General features: G+C 56.3%; 1 protein-coding gene across 6 annotated transcripts in view; it reads left to right on the top strand.

Moving 5' to 3' along the window:
- LOC127572360 (pikachurin) overlaps positions 1 to 19,131 on the top strand; it is a 75,451-nt gene that overhangs the window by 36,149 nt on the left and 20,171 nt on the right. For all 6 annotated transcript variants that reach the window (XM_052019528.1, XM_052019529.1, XM_052019526.1 and 3 more), the window contains 6 exons: positions 5,644 to 5,747; positions 11,291 to 11,513; positions 13,217 to 13,317; positions 14,942 to 15,045; positions 16,110 to 16,254; positions 16,880 to 17,069. In XM_052019528.1, the coding sequence (XP_051875488.1) occupies positions 5,644 to 5,747; positions 11,291 to 11,513; positions 13,217 to 13,317; positions 14,942 to 15,045; positions 16,110 to 16,254; positions 16,880 to 17,069 (867 nt within the window). The remainder of the gene's footprint in view (positions 1 to 5,643; positions 5,748 to 11,290; positions 11,514 to 13,216; positions 13,318 to 14,941; positions 15,046 to 16,109; positions 16,255 to 16,879; positions 17,070 to 19,131) is intronic.

Genomic DNA, 19,131 nt, shown 5'->3' with positions numbered 1-19,131 from the left:
ACTGTCGATGTTTCGGGTCGAGACCCTGTGTCAGGACCCAGAGTGGAGAGGGGCAGTGTAAAGAGGAGAGGGGGAGGGGTGAGGCAGGGGCCCGAGGTGAATGGTGGACGGAGGAGGGGCGAAGGATGACGGGCAGATTGAGCCAGGGAGGGGGGTAGAGTTGGGAGGCCGAGGCAGGAGGGTGATGGACAGAGGCAGAGGGAAAGGAAAAGGGGAGGTAGATGGGGAGGGGAGGGTGAAGGTGGAGACAGCTGGGAGGGAGATAAGCAGGAACACAAAGGGTTCCCAGCGTTGGGCTAACGAGGTGAGAGTGGGAACCATTAGGGGAGAGGTGCACGGCGGATGGAGCCAGAACCAGATGGCGGCGGGAGCAGGAAACCCGTGGGTGAACTGTGTGTGTGTAGTGGGTGGACAGAGGGGCAGGGTAGTGGGTGGATGGAACCAGGAGACCAGGAGGGGGGAGGGGATCGAAGAGGGGTGATGGTGTGCTGGAGGGGTGTGGGAAAGGGGACAAAAAGGGGGCAGACCAAAGAGAGACAGCAGACACTGGAATCTGGAGCAACACACAAAAGGGAGCTGGGGGAACTGAGCGGGTCAGGCAGCATCCGTGGAGGGGAGTGGACAGTTGACGTGTCGGATCGAGACCCTTCATCCGGACCGCACACCCAATCCAGATCCAGCCGAAGGGGACCCAGTGCAGAGGAAGGGTCTCGACCCCAAACGTCGACCGTCCGTTTCCCTCCGCGGATGCTGCCCGACCCGCTGAGTTCCTCCAGTGCCTTTTGTTGTGAGAGCCAGGGGCCGATCGGAAGGACAGAGAGCGAGAGCGGGAAGGGGGAGGGCGGGTGTTAAGGGGAAACAACCCACCAGAGGGGAGGGTGACGTAAAACTCGGTGTTCGCACCACTGGGTTGCAGGCTACGTCCGCGGAACGCGAGCTGCTGTTCCTCTGGTTTGCGCTGGGCCTTTCCCTGGCAGTGGAGGAGGCCGAGGACAGACGGATCGATGTGGGGGTGGGGAGGGGAGTTGAAATTGAATTTTAATGTTCCCCACCCCCACCCGAACTCTGTGCTCGGTGCCCCCGCCTCTTGCTTTAACTTCCCATTTCCCTCGGCAACAATCAGTTCAGCGTGCTTATTTTTAGCATTCTCCATGCTTCCTCTTCCTGTTTACCTGCGTCCTTCAAAAGACGGATGTGTCTGTCCTCTGGATACTCTCTGTCCTTCCTGTTCCCATGGCTCCAGCCCTGCCCTGTACGGTACAGAACCCCCCCAACACTGCGAAAGGAGGTTTCAATGGGGGGGGGGGGGCGGGGGTCTCAATGAGAGGACAAGGAGGTGGCCTCCTGAGAAGGTAAATAAGATGGTGGGAAACCCTTCTATAGGGAGAGGGTGAGGCAAAGAGTTAAGTTACCTTTAGGAGGAGCCTGGACAAGTGCAAGGGGGAGGGGCAGAGGGACATGGGGAAGGATGGCAGAAGTTTTGGGCAGCTCGGTTGATCGTGTGTTGTACATTCCGTGTGAAACTTCCAACCAGAGCCTACAGCTGCATCTAACAACGCAACACCATGCATGTGCACAGACTCGCATCCATGCATGCACACACACACTCACACACACACACCCACACACACACACACAAAAAACCACAAACAACCACACACACACACACACACACAAACACACACACACACACACACACACAAGACCTTGAATCCAGATGACAACGTCTGCCCTCTCTCGTGTCTCCATGTTACTGACCCAGAGTGAACTGTGTGAGCAACCATTTCTGACCTGGATGGACTCAGGCCAGGCATTTCTGGCTGGACGTCCCGAGCAAGAATGACCTCTGCCCGGTGTCAGACATGCGTGCAATGACCTCACTCACCTCTGACCTTCTGCTGGCTGAACTTGAACCTCGGGTGTAGAGAGAACGAGTCCAGTACGACAGTCACAAGAAAGCAAGAGTTCACAGCACCCTCAGGTCCCAGAGTGAGATGAATTAAGACTCTGAAGGATGCTTTAACCACAGCATCTGATATTCCAAAGGTCAAAACATCTGTCTGGTTTTTCCTGACTCTGTCCTTTTTATTTTGCCCGCCTTGGTGTGTGTCCTCTTCACCTCTGGCTGCGTCGGTCACCTTGTGAGGTGAGGTGGACACAACACACAAGGTCCCACAGCCCCACTTCCCTCCGTGTTTTCCCTCTCCAGCCAGTCGGGAATGCTCCTCTAAGATCTGACCTCCTTTCCTGAGCAGAGAACATAGCACAGCACAGGAACAGGCCCTTCGGCCCACTATGTCTGTGCTGACCATGATGCCAATCCAAACTAATCCCATCTGCCTGCACGCGGTCTGTATCCCTCCATTCCCTTCATATTCTAAATGCCTCTTAAATGTTGCTATCATATCTGCCTCCACCCCCACCCCTGGCAGCACATTCCAGGCACCCACCACTCTCTGTGTAAAAGACTCACCCTGCACATCCCCTTTAAACTTTCCCCCCTCACCTTAAAAGCACGTCCTCAAGTATTTGACATTTTTACCCTGGGAAAAAGACTCTGACCATCTACTCTATCTGTCCCTCTCATAATTTTATAAACTTCTATCTGGTCTCCCCTCAGCTTCCACCGCTCCAGAGAAAACAACCCAGGTTTGTCCAACCTCTCCTGATAGCTGATACTCACTAATCCAGGCAGCGTCCTGGTGAACCTCTTCTACACCCTCTCCTCGTCTTTCCTCTAACCTTAAACCTATGCCCTCCAGTTTTTGACACTTCCACCCTGGTTAAAAGATTCTCACGATCTACCCAATCTACGGCTCCCATAATTTTATATCAGGTAGTATCAGGTAGTTTTATATCAGCTGCCCGATGGTAGCTGTGAGAAGATGGCATGGCCCAGATGGTGGGGATCCTTGATGATAGATGCCACTTTGTTGAGGCAGCGCCTCCTGTAGATGCTGTCAGTGGTGGGGAGGGCCGTGTCCATGATAGACTGGGCTGTGTCCACTACTCCCTGCAGCCTCTTACGTTCCTGTGCTTTGGTCTGGCTTTGTTTTGGGGATTGTGGGGTTGGGAAAAGTCCTCCCCACTGCTGGGGAAGCCTAGAGCAGTGGGAGAATGGAGCTAGACCCAACCACAGAGCAAGTAGGAAAACACTAAGCAAAGGTCGGTGCTGTGTGAAACTCCCATTTTGAACTGGGATGTATCTAATGCAAGGCAGTGGCTTGAAATCTTACCTGTTTCCCGCTCTGTATAAAGGTGCGTGGTCAATGTCAGAGCACAGGACCTAATCTCCAATTATTTTGTACCTTCTCGATGTTGGACCACAAACTCGCTCTGTTAGACCCTGTGGTAGCTGGTGGGCATCGGACACCCACGTTACGATTCGTCCCACACGGACATCATGTTGCAGTTGTACAAGTCGTTGGTGAAGCTGCACTTGCAGTACGGTGGACACTTTTAGTCACCCTGTTATAGGAAAGATGTGGTCAAACCAGCAAGAGTGCAGGGATGATTTACAAGGATGTTGCCAGGACTCGAGGGCCTGAGTTCTAGGGAGAGGTTGGCCAGGCTGGGTCTTTATTCCTTGGAGAATGAGGGGGCAACCTTACAGAGGTGTTTCAAATCATGAGGGGCATAGATAAGGTGGATGGTAACAGTCTTTTCCCCAGGGTAGGGGAGTCCAAAACTAGGGGGCACAGATTTAGGGTGAAGGGGGAAAGATTTAAAAGGGACCCGAGGGGCAACTTTTTCACACAGAGGGTGGTGAGAGTTTGAAATGAGCTGCCAGAGGAAGCGGGTGAGGCAGGTACAATAGTGTCATCTAAGAAGCACTTGGATAGGTACATGGAGGGGCGGGGCTTGGAGGGATATGGACCGAACGCAGGAAATTGGGACTAGCTGGGTGGGCACCGTGGTCGGCATGGATGGGTTGGGCTGAAGGGCCTGTATCCGTGCTCCTCAGAAGCGGAATGGAAGCTGGCCATCCTCGATACTGAGGGACTGCCTGAGAAGGAGGAGGATCCTCCCGCAAGATGCAATAGATCCGAGCGGGTAGTGCTGCTGCCTCACCACTCCTGAGACCCGGGTTCGATCCCGACCTGTGGCGCTGTCTGTGTGGAGTTTGCACGTTCTCCCTGTGACCCTGTGGATTCCCCCGGGTGCTCCGGTTTCCTCCCACATCCCAACGATGTGCAGGGTCAGGGGGTTAATTGGCCGCTGTGAATTGCCCCCAGTGTGTGGGTGAGGGGTAGAATCTGGGAGGAGTTGATGGGAGTGTGGGGAGAGTGAAATGGGATTAGTGTAGGATTGCTGCAAGTGGGTCGGGGAAGGCCGGTACAGCCTCGGTGCGCCTGTGACTGTGCGCTCTCTCCGTGACTCTCACCTTCAGAGATCGCTGGTTCTCTGCCAAGCCGCGGGAAGTGAGGAACTTGGAGTCGATGAACGGATGGGAAAGGGCTGAAGGGCCTCCTATCTCTCATCAGCGAGAGTGGGGCCCAGCCTCCCTGAGGGAGGGATCACTCTGGTCCTGTGGGTTGGTGGGGAGAGTGGGGCTGGGGAACGGGGCTGGTGGAGGAATGTGCGTCGGCTGCTGGATGTGTCTGTGAGGGTGGGAGGGAGTTGGAAGCTCGTACTCTCTCCCTTCCCCCCCTTACCCTCTCCAACACCCCCTCTATCTCTCTCTCTTTCACCCTCCCACTCTCCCCCTCTCCCTTTCCTCTTTCTGCCTCTGTCTCTCTCTCCCCCTCTCTCTCTCTCCCCTCTCTCTCTCCCCCTCTCTCTCTGTCTCTCTCTCCCCCCCTCTCTCTCCCTCTCTCCCCGTCTCCCCCTTTCTCCCTCTCTCTCTCTCTCCCCCTCTCTCTCTCCCTCTCTCCCCCTCTGTCTCCCCCTTTCTCCCTCTCTCTCTCTCCCCCTCTCTCTCTCTGTCTCTCTCTCCCCCCCTCTCTCTCTCCCTCTCTCCCCCTCTGTCTCCCCCTTTCTCCCTCTCTCTCTCTCCCCTCTCTCTCTCTGTCTCTCTCTCCCCCCTCTCTCTCTCCCTCTCTCCCCCTCTGTCTCCCCCTTTCTCCCTCTCTCTCTCTCCCCTCTCTCTCTGTCTCTCTCTCCCCCCCTCTCTCTCTCCCTCTCTCCCCCTCTGTCTCCCCCTTTCTCCCTCTCTCTCCCCCTCTCTCTCTCTCTGTCTCTCTCTCCCCCCCTCTCTCTCTCCCTCTCTCCCCCTCTGTCTCCCCTTTCTCCCTCTCTCTCTCCCCCCCTCTCTCTCTCCCTCTCTCCCCCTCTGTCTCCCCCTTTCTCTCTCTCTCTCTCCCCCTCTCTCTCTCTCTGTCTCTCCCTCTCCCCCTCTCTCCCTCTCTCTGTCTCTCCCCCACCCTCTCTCCGCAACCCCCCACCCACCCTCTCCATGCCTACCCTCTCCCTGGGCTCGTGCAGCTCCACATGTCCCCCCACATCTGGATGAACCACTGCATCGCTTCAAGCTGCCCCCAGCTGCTTTGCTCCACAGCTGGGTCACCTTGTCACCTGGCCGGATGTTGCCCGGCTGGGCTGCCTGTGTTGGGAGGGGAGGGGCTCTGTTCTGTGGGAGGGGGGGGGGGGATGAGGGTTTCGGAGCCCCGGAGACTGACCCAGCCGCTGGTGTGTTTGGTCCAGGGCCGGAGGACGGAGGCAGCGGTCACTCCGGACGGCGTCACCCTGCAGAGACCGGGCGCGGCGGGGGTGTCCACCTTGACGGCTCCGACATTCACATCGAGAAGGTAGGGGGGAGTTCGGGGATGCAGGGGGTTGGGGAGGAGGGGAGTGAGGTTGGGTGGGAATGGGGAGTGAGGGGGTGGGTGGGGAGTGAGGGGGAGTGGGGGAAGGGGGGAGTGGGGTGGGAGTTGGGGGGTGGGAATGGGGGAGTGGGGAGGGGATGGGGAGTGGGGCGGGTGGGGTGTGGAGGGGATGGGGAGTGAGGGAGTGGGGAGGTTGAGGATGTCAGATGAAGGGGGAATGAGGGGGTGGAGATGTGGGGAGTGAGGGAAAGTGGGGCTGGGGGGAATGGGGAGGGTGAGGGGCGAGTGTGGGGGTGAGGGGTGTGGGGTGAGGGGGAGGGGGGAGCGTGGGGTGGGGTGGGGTGCGGGATGGAGCAACTCCCTGCGGGGAGGGTGGGTGGGGGTTACAGGCCATCGGTCCCCATGGCCCCTGACCCTGGTCTGCTCACAGGGTGAGGAGGGAACACTTTCACCCCTGACCCCTGCCCCCGACCTCTGACCTCTTCTTCCATCCATTTATTGTCCATCCCTACTTGCCCCTTATCAGAGTGGTTTGTCCGGGCCGTTAAGGCCCTTCAGCCCACAACACAGAACCCAGAACAGTCCAGCACAGGAACAGACCCTTCGGCCCACCATGTCTGTGCCAAATTGTCGAATTCGGTCGGAGAGCAGACCCAAAGGACCACTGTTCTCGTTCAATCTCTTTATTACTTGATCCGAGGAGAGAACACCGAGCCAGGCACCTACGTCCCGGACCGGGTGGTCTCTGAGATACATTGATCTACATACATTCTTATACTTTTTCAGAGGTGCAAACAATTAGCATACAAGGAATGATCATGCATTAGCCAGGCAGCATGGTACTTATTTTCTACATCGGGATTGGTTACAGACGAAGGAATTTACTTAAAAAAAGTTACTAAAGCTATAGTTTCTTAATCTTTTCAGACCATCTTGTTCCACCAGTTATCTTTGTATACATAAGGTTTCTCATTGTGGGCTCAGGGTCCGTTTAGTGGAGCAAGAGTCAGTTGTGCAGACTTGCTGAGACAGGAACTGATTGCACTGGTACTATCATACCTCAAGGCTGAAGAAAACTAGCTGAAGAAAGCAAAATCTCTGGAGCAAGGCACTGCAAAACGAAGCACAGTTACTTCAAGCAGTCTATTACAGCCATAATGATGTACCCTTTAATTCACGTCTCAGGGCTCACAATCTTTTACTCTCCTAACCTTTCCTTATACCTTATACACATTCTCAGAACACGATGCCGAATTAAACTAAATCCCTTCTACCTGCACATGATCCACATCTGTCCATTCCCTGCACATTCATGTGTCTGTCTAAATGCCTCTTAAACCCCTCTGTCAGATCTGCCTCCACCACCACCCCTGGCAGCACATTCCAGACACCCACCACTCTCTGTGTAAAAAACTTGTCCCGCACATCTCCTTTAAATTTCCCTCCTCTCACCTTAAATCTATGCCCTCTGGTGTTTGATATTTCTATCCTGGGGAAAAGATTCTCTGACTGTTGACCCTATCTCTGCCTCTCATAATTTTATAAACCTCTATCAGGTCTCCCCTCAGCCTCCGACGCTCCAGAGAAAACAACACAAGTTTGTCCAACCTCTCCTTATAGCTCATACCCTCTAATCCAGGCAGCGTCCTGATGAACCTCTTCTGCACCCTCTCCAAAGCCTCCACATCCTTCCTGTAATGGGGTGCCCAGAACTGCACACAATGTTCCAAGTGCGGCCTAACCAAAGTTTTATACAACACACACATAAAGCTGGAGGAACTCAGTGGGTCAGGCAGCATCTGTGGAGAGAAATGGACAGTCGACATTTCGGGTCGAGACCCTTCATCTGGACTGAAAGATAGAGGGGAGAGAGCCGGTATAATGAGGTGGAGGGAAGGGGCGGGGCAAGTGATAGGTGGATCCAGGTGAGGAGGGATGATAAGTAGATGGGGGAGGGGAGAGTGGGAACAGTGACAGACAAGTTTGGTAAATTGGTAAATTGGTTTACTATTGTCACATGTACATGTACAGTGAAAACTTTGTTTTGCATACTGTCCATACAGATCATTTCATCACATCAGTGCATCAAGGTAGTACAAGGGAAAACAATAACAGAATGCAGAATAAAGTGTTACAGTTACAGAGGAAGTGCATACTTGGCAGCACGGTAGTGCAGCGGTTAGCGTAACACTTTACAGCGCCAGTGACCCTGGTTCAATTCCGGTCGCTGTCTGTAAGGAGTTTGTACGTTCTCCCTGTGTCCACGTGGGTTTCCTCCGGGTGCTCCGGTTTCCTCCCACATTCCAAAGACGTACGGGTTAGGAAGTTGTGGGCGTGCTGTGTTGGCGCCGGAAGCGTGGCAACACTTGTGGGCTGCCCCCAGAACACTCTACGCAAAAGATGCATTTCACTGTGTGTCTCGATGTACACGTGACTAATAAATAAATGTCTTATCTTATCAGTGCAGGTAGACAATAAGGTGCAAGGCCGTGGTGAGGTAGATTGTGAGGTCAAGAGTCCATCTTATCCTTGAAAAGTCTTACAACAGCAGGATAGAAGGTGTCCTTGAGCCTGGTGGTACGTGCTTCCACTGGCAGTGGGGACAAGCAGTGAGGAAGGAACTGGCTGTGGCAGTGAGTCTGGGTGAGAGCAGGAGAGCAGCAGAAACCACAGAGAGGCAGCAGTGAGAGAGGGTCACAGAACACCTGTCGGGGAGAGGAGGAAGACCTCTTCACAGTGCGCGCACCTCGAAGAGACCCCACAGCGGGACGCCAAACACGTCTCCACAGTTTTACACGGCTGCAGCGTGACTTGTGGCCGCCACTGTGCAGATGAGAGCTGGGGTCTGGGTTGCGAAGACCCCGCGGACCACCTGCCCACACTGTCAGGACGCTGGGCAGCTTGTCCGCGCCAACACCAGAATTCGGGGAAGGTTCAGCCGAGGACGGTGGGGTGGTGGGCAGTGGGGAGAGAAGGGTTAGTCTGTCTCCAACAGCGTGTGTGTCTGCACAGGGTTAACCGAGACTCCGGAGTTAGGAGTTGTCTGCGATGCGGGTGCAGCTGGTGTTCCACACTTGCCCGGGGAGTGGGAGTTTGCTTCTGACAGGATGTGACTTTGTAAACACAGTCCCACACAAGCTGAGGCTCTGCTGTAGTCACGTGTGTCCCAGACACGGGTCGCTGGCAGAGGTCCTGGCTTCCGAGTCTGCTCACTGCTCTCACTGCAGGAAGGTCGACAGAGTCACCTCACTCGCCTCACACTCCCTCCCTCAGGGCATGTGTAGGAGGGGAGCCCCCAGCACGCATCACAGGGCCCATTCACACCTCCCTTCCTCCTTCAGGGCTTCACTGATCTCTCTTTCTCTCTCTCTCTCACTCTCTCTCCACTCTCTTTTTCTTTCCCCTCTCTACACTCCCTCCTTCTCTCTCTCTCCATAACCTTAGCTCTGTCTTCCACTATCAATCTCTCCCACCTCCCTCCCTCCCCCTCCCTCCAACCCCCCTTCCACTCCCCCTCTCCCCCTCCCTCCCCTCCCTGCCCGTCCTCTCCCCTCCAACCTCCCTCCCATTCCCCCTCCCTCCCCATCTCCCCTCCAACCTCCGCTTCCTCTCCCCTCCAACCTCCCTCTCCCTCCGCCAACCCTCTCCCCCTCCCTCTCCCCCTCCTCCACCATCTCCCCTCCAACCTCCCTCTCCCCCTCCTCCACCATCTCCCCTCCAACCTCCCTCTCCCCCTCCTCCACCATCTCCCCTCCAACCTCCCTCTCCCCCTCCTCCACCATCTCCCCTCCAACCTCCCTCTCCCCCTCCTCCACCATCTCCCCTCCAACCTCCCTCTCCCTCCGCCAACCCTCTCCCCCTCCCTCTCCCCCTTCTCCACCATCTCCCCTCCAACCTCCCTCTCCCCCTCCTCCATCTCCCCTCCAACCTCCCTCTCCCCCTCCTCCACCATCTCCCCTCCAACCTCCCTCTCCCCCTCCTCCACCATCTCCCCTCCAACCTCCCTCTCCCCCTCCTCCACCATCTCCCCTCCAACCTCCCTCTCCCCCTCCTCCATCTCCCCTCCAACCTCCCTCTCCCCCTCCTCCACCATCTCCCCTCCAACCTCCCTCTCCCCCTCCTCCATCTCCCCTCCAACCTCCCTCTCCCCCTCCTCCACCATCTCCCCTCCAACCTCCCTCTCCCCCTCCTCCACCATCTCCCCTCCAACCTCCCTCTCCCTCCTCCACCATCTCCCCTCCAACCTCCCTCTCCCCCTCCTCCACCATCTCCCCTCCAACCTCCCTCTCCCCCTCCTCCACCATCTCCCCTCCAACCTCCCTCTCCCATGCCTCACTTTGCCCTGAATCTCTCTGCTTCTGCCTCCATCTGCCTATTTCTACCTTTCTCTGTCTGTCTATCTCCCTCTCATTCTCTCGCACCCCTCTTTCTCTCTCTCTCACTCCCTCCCTCTGACCCTCCCTCTCACCCTCACTCTATCACCCCCCCCCTCTCTCTCCCGCTTCAAGATATCCTTTAAAACCAACACCCACCTGCCAGCGAGGTCTCTGTCCGTGCCCCGGTGACGCCTTCTGCTTCTCTTCACGGCAGTCAGACGCCGTGGAAAGTTTCCTTACATTTCAGGTGCCACCTAAATGCAGTTCACTGTCCCGGGTGACGTTCAGTCAGACTCCTCGTGGATCGGGGCTCGTCAGCAGTCCCGGGAGAGAGGCCAACGTCCCGTGTGCTCAGTCAGTGGCCCCGGGAGGACGTCGGAGTCGATGGACGTTCCTTTGTTATTTGGAGAGTTTTGCTGATGGGTCGGGGGTTTCGGGGCTGGTGGGGGGACTGGGGTATTGGGGGGATGTGCTTATGTGTGGGAGGGGGAGACCCTCCGTCCCACTCTGGATCCTGTGTGTAGGTCCCTCCCCTCCCCTCCTCCCCTCTGCTTCCTCCTCCCTCCCTCTCCCACCCCCTCCCTTTCCCCTCCAACTCGCTCTTCCCTCATCTCTCCATACCCCTTCTCTCCTCTCCTCCCCATCCCTCCTCCCCTCCTCCCCTCCACCTCCCCTCCACCTCCCCTCCTCCCCTCCACCCCTCCTCCCCTCCACCTCCCCTCTCCTCTCCTGCCTTTCACCGCTCCCTCCCCCTCCCTCCCTCTCCGTTCCCCCTCCCTCCCCCTTCCTCTCCCTCCCTCTCCCCTCTCCTCTCCCTCCCTCTCCGTCCCCCCTCCCTCCCCCTTCCTCTCCCTCCCTCTCCCCTCTCCTCTCCCTCCCTCTCCGTCCCCCCTCCCTCCCCCTCCCTCCCCCTCCCTCTCCCTCCCTCTCCCCTCTCCTCTCCCTCCCTCTCCGTCCCCCTCCCTCTCCCTCCCTCCCTCTCCCTCCCCTCTCCTCCCCCTCTCCTCTCCCTCCCTCTCCCTCCCCTCTCCCTCCCCTCTCCCCCTCTTCACCCTTCTCCTCTCCCTCTTTCCCTCCCCGCCCCCTTCCTCCCCCTCCCCCTCGCCCCCTCCCCGCCACTGACCATGACATCCACTTTCCTTTCCACAGCTCCACTCCCCCTCCATCCTCGAGGGAAGGACCAGCCTCATGCAACCTCCGGTGAGAAGACCAGCTGCCCCTCCCCAAGACTTGGCAGCACCCAGGGGTGTCCAGGACCTGCCGTGTGAGGAGGCCACCTGTCCGCTCAACAGCTTCTGCACCAGCGACTACGAGACCGGAGGTTCCTGGTGTCACTGCAACCTGGGCAAGGCCGGGGACAGGTGTAGTACAGGTGAGTGGGGCGGTGTACACAGCACACGGTGGTACAGGCGGGGACAGATAACAAACAATGCAGAGGGAGCTTCACTCCATCTCTGACCCCGGGAGTGTGTGTTGGGACGGTGGGGAGGGAGATTCACCCTGTGTCTGACCCCGGGAGTGTGTGATGGGACGGTGGGGAGGGAGCTTCACCCTGTGTCTGACCCCGGGAGTGTGTGATGGGACGGTGTAGAGGGAGCTTCACTCTGTGTCTGGAGTCTGGCGCTGACCCTTGTGCTGCCTCACTGGGTGGACCTCTGCTGCCACCTGTTGGTACATGTGCAGGCGCCCCGTGTGTCTGCCGATGGTCCGCGTTGGGCTGTACCTGACTGTGGAAGTGCAGGCAGCAGTCAGATCGCCAACGGGCTGGAGCTGAGTAATGGATTTTGGTCACACCGTGCAGCGACCTGGTCTCCAGCCCTCCAGCACCCATTTTCACCCCCTCCCCCTTCTTGTTCCATCTCACAGAGTCACACAGCACAGATACAGACCCTTCGGCCCATCTCATCCATGCCCAGCAAGATGCCCCTTCCCTCCTCTCCCTCCCCCACTTCCTCCCTCCTCTCCCCCTCTCCCTTTCTCTCTCTCTCGTTCACTCTCTCACACGCTCACACACACATGCACACAAACACACAGACATACACTCACACACATACAAACACACACACAAACACACATATAAACACACATTCACACACACAAACATACACACACACACACACATACACACAGACTCTCACACACACACAGACACACACACACACAGACACACACAGACTCACACACACACACACACACACACACACACACAGACTCACACACACACACACACACACATACACACAGACTCTCACACACACACACACACATACACACAGACTCTCACACACACAGACTCACACACACACACAGACACACACAGACACACACACACACACACACACATACACACAGACTCTCACACACACACACACACACACAGACACACACACACACACACAGACACACACAGACACAGACTCACACACACACACACACACAGACACAGACTCACACACACACACACACACACACAGACACACACACACACACACATACACACACACACACAGACACACACAGACACACAGACACACACACATACACACACACACACACACACACACACAGACACACACACACAGACACACACATACACACAGACACACACACACACAGACACACACATACACACAGACACACACAGACACACACAGACACACACACATACACACACACACACACACACACACACAGACACACACACACACACACAGACACACACACACACACAGACACACACATACACACAGACACACACACAGACACACACAGACACACACACATACACACACACACACACACACACACACAGACACACACACACACACAGACACACACACACACACAGACACACACACACACACAGACACACACATACACACAGACACACACACACACACAGACTCTCACACACACTCCCTGTTTTTACCTGACAAGCCTGTGTGTTAATCAGTCCCCGTTGAGCGGTTGACGCAGGTCCCTTTCCCGGAGCTCTCTCGGTGTAAATCCCTGCACCCACCGTCTCCCCGGGATCGTGTTGCTGACCCCACTGACTGAATCTCTCTGCCCCCTCAGATATCTCCATTCAGTATCCAAAGTTCTATGGACACTCCTACCTCACCTTCGAGCCCCTCAAGAACTCCTACCAACGCTTCCAGATCACCATAGAGTTTAAGGTGAGTGAACCAGGGCTTGGTGTTGAGGGTGAGACCACCGACACGCTCAACGGGACCAAGGACATTCGACTAGGGCCAGGGGGGTGGACCAGTTGACTCTCCTTGATCCCATGGGACCATTCGGCCCATCGAGTCTGCTCCACCATTCAGTCATGGCTGATTTTTTTCCCAACCCCATTCTCCTGCCTTCTCCCCGTAACCCTTAACCCCCTTGCCGATCAAGAACCTATCAATCTCGGCCTTAAATACACCCAGTGACTTGGCCTCCCACAGCCGTCTGTGGCAACGAATTCCACAGATTCACCGCCCTCTGGCTGAAGAAATTCCTCCTCATCTCAGTTGTAAATGGATGTCCCTTAATTCTGAGGTTGTGCCCTCGGATCCGGGACTCTCCCACTGATGGAAACATCCTCTCCACGTCCACTCTATCCAGGCCTTTCAGTATCTGGTAGGTTTCAATGAGATCCCCCCCTCATCCTTCTGAACTCCATCGAGTACAGGCCCAGAGACATCAAACGCTTCTCATACGTTAACCCCTTCGTTCCCGGGATCATTCTTGTGAACCTCCTCTGGACCCTTTCCAGGACCAGCACATCCTTCCTTAGATACGGGGCCCCTGATTGCTCCCTGTTTAGGGTCCTTGGCATCTTCCTGTACCTTCCAGCATGCATTTTATCCCAGAGAATACTGACTTAATGTTATCAGAATCAGGTTTGTTATCACTGACATATGACGTGAAATGTGTTGTTTTGCGGCAGCCGTACAGTGCAGGACATAAAATTACTATAAATTACAAAAATAGATAAATAGTGCAGAGAAAAGAATAACGAGGTGGTGTTCATGGGTTCATGGACCGTTCAGGAACCTGGCGGAGGGAAAGAAGCTGTTCTGGTGAGGGGTCTCAGATTTTTCAGGTGACCCTCACCTCCTCTGTTCCCCCCCTCTCTCCTTCCAATCCACCTCTGATCCATTTTTGACCCCTTCCCACACCCTCAGACCCCCATTTTCGTCCCCATCCCCCTCCTGGTTCCACTCCCACATTTCACCCACCATACCCGCTCCCCCCTTCCATGGTCCCACCTGCCCTACACCTCTCCCCTAATGTTATACAGCCTTCCCGTGTTTATACAGGACACCATGTTTGTGCATCCCTTCTGCATTTATGCAGCCCTCTGCACTTACACAGCCTTTCTGCATTTATGCAGTCCTCCCTGATTAGGCAGCCCACAGCCCTCCTGCACTTACGCAGCCTTCTTGAACTGACAAACCCCTCAGCGTTTACATAACCCATTTTACGCAGCCCTTCCTGTTTATGCAGAGCTCCTGCAGTTATGCAGTTATCTAAATCTATTTACACAGCCACAATGCAGTTATGCAGTCTTCCTGCATTTACACAGCCCTCTTGCACTTACAAAGCCCTCAGCACCTACACAGCCCTCCTGTGTTTACGCAGCCGTTCTGTGTTTATGCTGCCCTCCTGTGTTTACACAGCCCTCCTGAGGGGGAGGCAGGCTCAGCAGGATTCTGGGGGCTGGAGGAGACCCTTTGGGGTGGGGGGTGGGGGGAAGGATTAACAGGGTGGTGTGGAAGCCCGAGGTGACGGTCACTACCTGTGTGTCCGCAGGCAGAGGGGAGCGCGGACGGGCTGCTGCTGTACTGCGGCGAGAGCGAGACGGGGCGCGGAGACTTCCTCTCCCTGGCCGTCATCCATAGACACCTCCAGTTCAGGTCAGTGCTCTCCCCACGCGGGCCAGCAGGACGCAGACCACTCCTGCGTTTACGCAGCACTCCTGCATCAACACAGCTCTCTGCTATTTATACAGCACTCCCGCATTTACACAACACCCCTGCATTTACACAGCTCTCCTGCATTTACACAGCACCCAACATTTACACAGCACTCCCACGTTTACACAGCACCTCTGCATTTATACAGCACTCCCGCATTCACGCAGCACCCCCACGTTTACATAGCACTGCTACGTTTACACAGCACTCCCGTGTTTACACAACACACCCGCGTTTACACAGCACACCCATGTTTACACAGCACCCCTAAGCTTAGACAGCACCCCTGCATTTACACAGCACCCCTGCATTTATGCAGCTCTCCTGCCTTTACACAGGACTCCTGCATTTATACAGCACTCCTGTGTTTACACGCACTTCTGGTGTTTACACAGCACTCCTGTATTTATATAGTCCTCTGCAATGACAAAACCAGTGTTTACACAACCCTCCTAGGTTTATTCAGCCCTCCTGTGTTTACACAATACCTTGCACTTACACAGCCCTCTGTCTTTGCATGGCCCTGCAGGTTTACAAAGACTTGTTCAGGCTCCGCGTGTGCACAATCTTCTGGTGTTTACGCATCCCTGCCACATTTACGTAGCCCTCCGACCCCATGTTCACACAACTCTGTGTTTACGCAGACCCCTGGATTTATACCCCACCGCTACAGTTATACGCACAGCCTGCCAAGGGAACACAGCTCCCCCTGCACCTACACAGGCCAGCTGTGCTTGCTTGGTGTGTGTGTGTGTGTGGGGACGGGGGGCTCCCCGCGTTCCCAGCACGAGCTCTGTGACCAAGGTCTTGCGCTGTCCGCGGCGGTGAGTTTGCTGGACGGAGGGAGTGCCGGGACTGGGAGAAACCGACCCCGGCACCCCCGGCGCTGTGGACCTCCCAGCGGTGGGATCTTGCTGTGCCCCCGCACGGTGACCCGGGGGGTGGGGTCAGTGGGCCCAGACCCGGCATGAGGACAGCCTGTGTGTGTGTGCGTCGGTCCGCAGGTTCAACTGCGGCACGGGGGCAGCGGTGGTGGAGAGCGAGAGCGAGGTGCGGCCACACCGCTGGCACACCGTCACCCTGTTCCGGGACGGGACCGCTGGCTGGATCCGGCTGGACAACGACACCCCCGTGTCTGGCAGGTCCCAGGTATGGGGCGGGGGGGGGGTGCAGGGGGGTGGTGAGGAGGGTGGGGGAGTGTAGGGGGAGGGTTGAGGGAGGGTGGGGGGGGTGGGGAGGGGATGGGTGAGGGAGGGAGGGTGAGGGGGAGGTTGGGGGTGGGGAGGGAAAGGTGGGGGGCGGGGGAGGGTTCAGGGAGGGTGAGGGAGAGTTGAGGGACAGTAGGGGAGGGTTGAGGAAAGGTGGGGGTGGGGTGTCGGGGAGGGGAGATGGAGGGTGGGGGAGGAGAGAGTTGGAGGGAGGAGGGGAGATGGAGGGTGGGGGAGGAGAGAGTTGGAGGGAGGAGGGGGGGAGGGGAAATGGAGGGTGGGGAGGAACTGGGGGCGGTGGTGTGATGGGCTGGGAAGTCTCCCGTCCTACCGCAGCCAATCAGCCACGGACTGAGATCCCGAAACATCTCCCGCCCACCCCAGGACAGGGATCCCTGTCCGCGGACTCGACCTGTGCTGGGGGCGGGGCTGGAGACGGGGAGGAACCTCGGCGTTGGGCTGAGTGTTGAGGTGTCGGGGGGAAGGGGTTGGGCGTGGCGCGGTGGCGGGGGCCCAGGCCTGACGCCCTCTGCTGATACTGGGATCTTCCTATTCCTCCCCACCAGGGCCACTACTACAAGATCACCTTCCGCTCTCCCATGTACCTGGGCGGCGCCCCGGGAGCCTATTGGCTGGCCAAGGTCGCAGGAACCAATCAGGGATTCCGAGGCTGTGTGCAGTCACTGGTGGTCAATGGCCGGAGGGTCAACCTGAGGCCCTGGCCCCTGGGTCGGGCCCTGAGTGGGGCCGATGTAGGTAGGAGCCCCCCTTCCCTGCCTCCAGCTCGTACCCCCCCAACCACCCCGACACCCACCCCCCGAGGGCAGTGGGAACACCACCCGTAGAGTCAGGCAGCATGGAGACAGGCCCTTCGGCCCAACTCCTCCATGCTGACCAAGATTCCCACCAAGCTAGTCCCATTTGCCTGCGTTTGGCCCGTATCCCTCTAAACCTTTCCCATCCATGTACCTGTCCAAGTGCCTTTTAAATGTTGTTAATGTACCCACCTCAAAAATATTAAGAGGAATAGACAGAGTGGACAGACAGCGTCTCTTTCCCAGGGCACCAATGCTCAATACAAGAGGGCATGGCTTTAAAGTAATGGGTGGGAAGTTCAAGGGAGATATCAGAGGAAGGTTTTTTACCCAGAGAGTGGTTGGGGCATGGAATGTGCTGCCTGGGGTGGTGGTGGCGGCAGGTACATTGGTCAAATTCAAGAGATTACTAGATAAGCATATGGAGGAATTTAAAATAGAGGGATGCGTGGGAGGAAGGCGTTAGATAGTCTTAGGTGAGGTTTAAAGGTCGGCACAACATTGTGGGCCAAAGGGCCTGTATTGTGCTGTATTGTTCTATGTTCTATGTTCAACCACTTCCTCTGGCAGCTCGATCCATATACTGACCACCCTCTGGGTGAAGAAGTTGCCCCTCAGGTTCCTATTAAATCTTTCCCCTCTCACCTTAAACCCATGCCCTCTAGTTCTCGATTCCCTAACCCTGTGTGCGTTCACCCTATCTATGCCCCTCATGATTTCATACACTATAAGGTCACCCCTCAGTCTCCTACGCTCCAAGGAATAAAGTCCCAGCCTGCCCAACCTCGCCCTATAACTTGGGCCCCGGAATGCTGGCAACATCATCCTGACTTAGGTAACAAGAAAAGGCCATTCAGTCTGTCTAGCCTATCTCACAATCAAATCATGGCTGTTCCATAACTGCGATTGGTATCCATAACCATGGCTGGCATAGACATGGTGGGCCAAAGGGCCTGTTTCTGTGCTGTGTGACCCTATGAGATTGGTGTCCATGTCCTAATCCAACAGAGGTCCAACAATCAGAGCTGCAGTGTCCACTGTGCCTTCGGGGAGACGTCCTGATCTCCCCCATCCCTTGTGTGTGAGGAAGGGACTTCCAGAGCAGCTTGACCTTGCACGGAAGGTTCTGCCCCTGAGTTGTGGCATCTGCCCATCCCAGTAGGTAGTTCCCCCCACCCCCTTCTATCGAAAGCACCCCCCACAGCCAGCGCTCGAACAAGGAAATCTGTCGCTGTTCCTTCACTGTCGCTGGGTCTCAGCCCTGGAACTCCCTCCCTCCCCGACACCAGGTGACCTAAAGAGACGTATAAAACCATGAGGGGCATAGGTAGGGTCGATGCACTCAGTCTTTTTCCCTCAGGGTTGGGGAATCGAGAACTAGAGGGCATGGGTTTAAGGTGAGAGGGGCAGAGATTTAATAGGAACCTGAGGGGCAACTTCTTCACCCAGAGGGTGGTCAGTACATGGAACCAGCTGCCAGAGGAAGTGGTTGAGGCAGGTACATTAACAACACTTAAAAGGCATTTGGACATGGATAGGAAAGGTTTAGAGGGATATGGGCCAAACACTGGCAAATGGGACTGGCTTAGATGGACACCTTGGTCAACATGGAGCAGTTGGGCCAAAGGGCCTGTTTCCACGCTGTCTGACTCTGTGACTCTGTGACAGCTCCGTGGGGAGCAGCTTCACCAGAGGGACTGCAGCAGTTGAGAGGGCAGCTCACCTTGAGGCGCGGGTGGTAAATGCTCTCTTTGCCGTCATTGACTGCAGGCTGTGTGCCTGACGTGTTAACCAATTGCAAATGGCGGTTGACGGTTAGTGCGGACTCGATGGGCCGAAGGGCCTGTCACCCTGCAGTATCTGTGACCCTACGGAGCCTCAGCTTGCTGTAGCCTTAACACCACCCTTTCTGGGGTAGTGCACAGTCTTGGAGGTAGAGGATGCTCTCATAGAAACACACACACACACACACACACACACACACACCCCCCACACACACACAT

Source organism: Pristis pectinata, chromosome 7, assembly GCF_009764475.1.
Source record: "Pristis pectinata isolate sPriPec2 chromosome 7, sPriPec2.1.pri, whole genome shotgun sequence".
Lineage (NCBI taxonomy): Eukaryota > Metazoa > Chordata > Chondrichthyes > Rhinopristiformes > Pristidae > Pristis > Pristis pectinata.
Note: the sequence above shows the minus strand (reverse complement) of the source record. Positions and strands in the feature narration are given on the sequence as shown.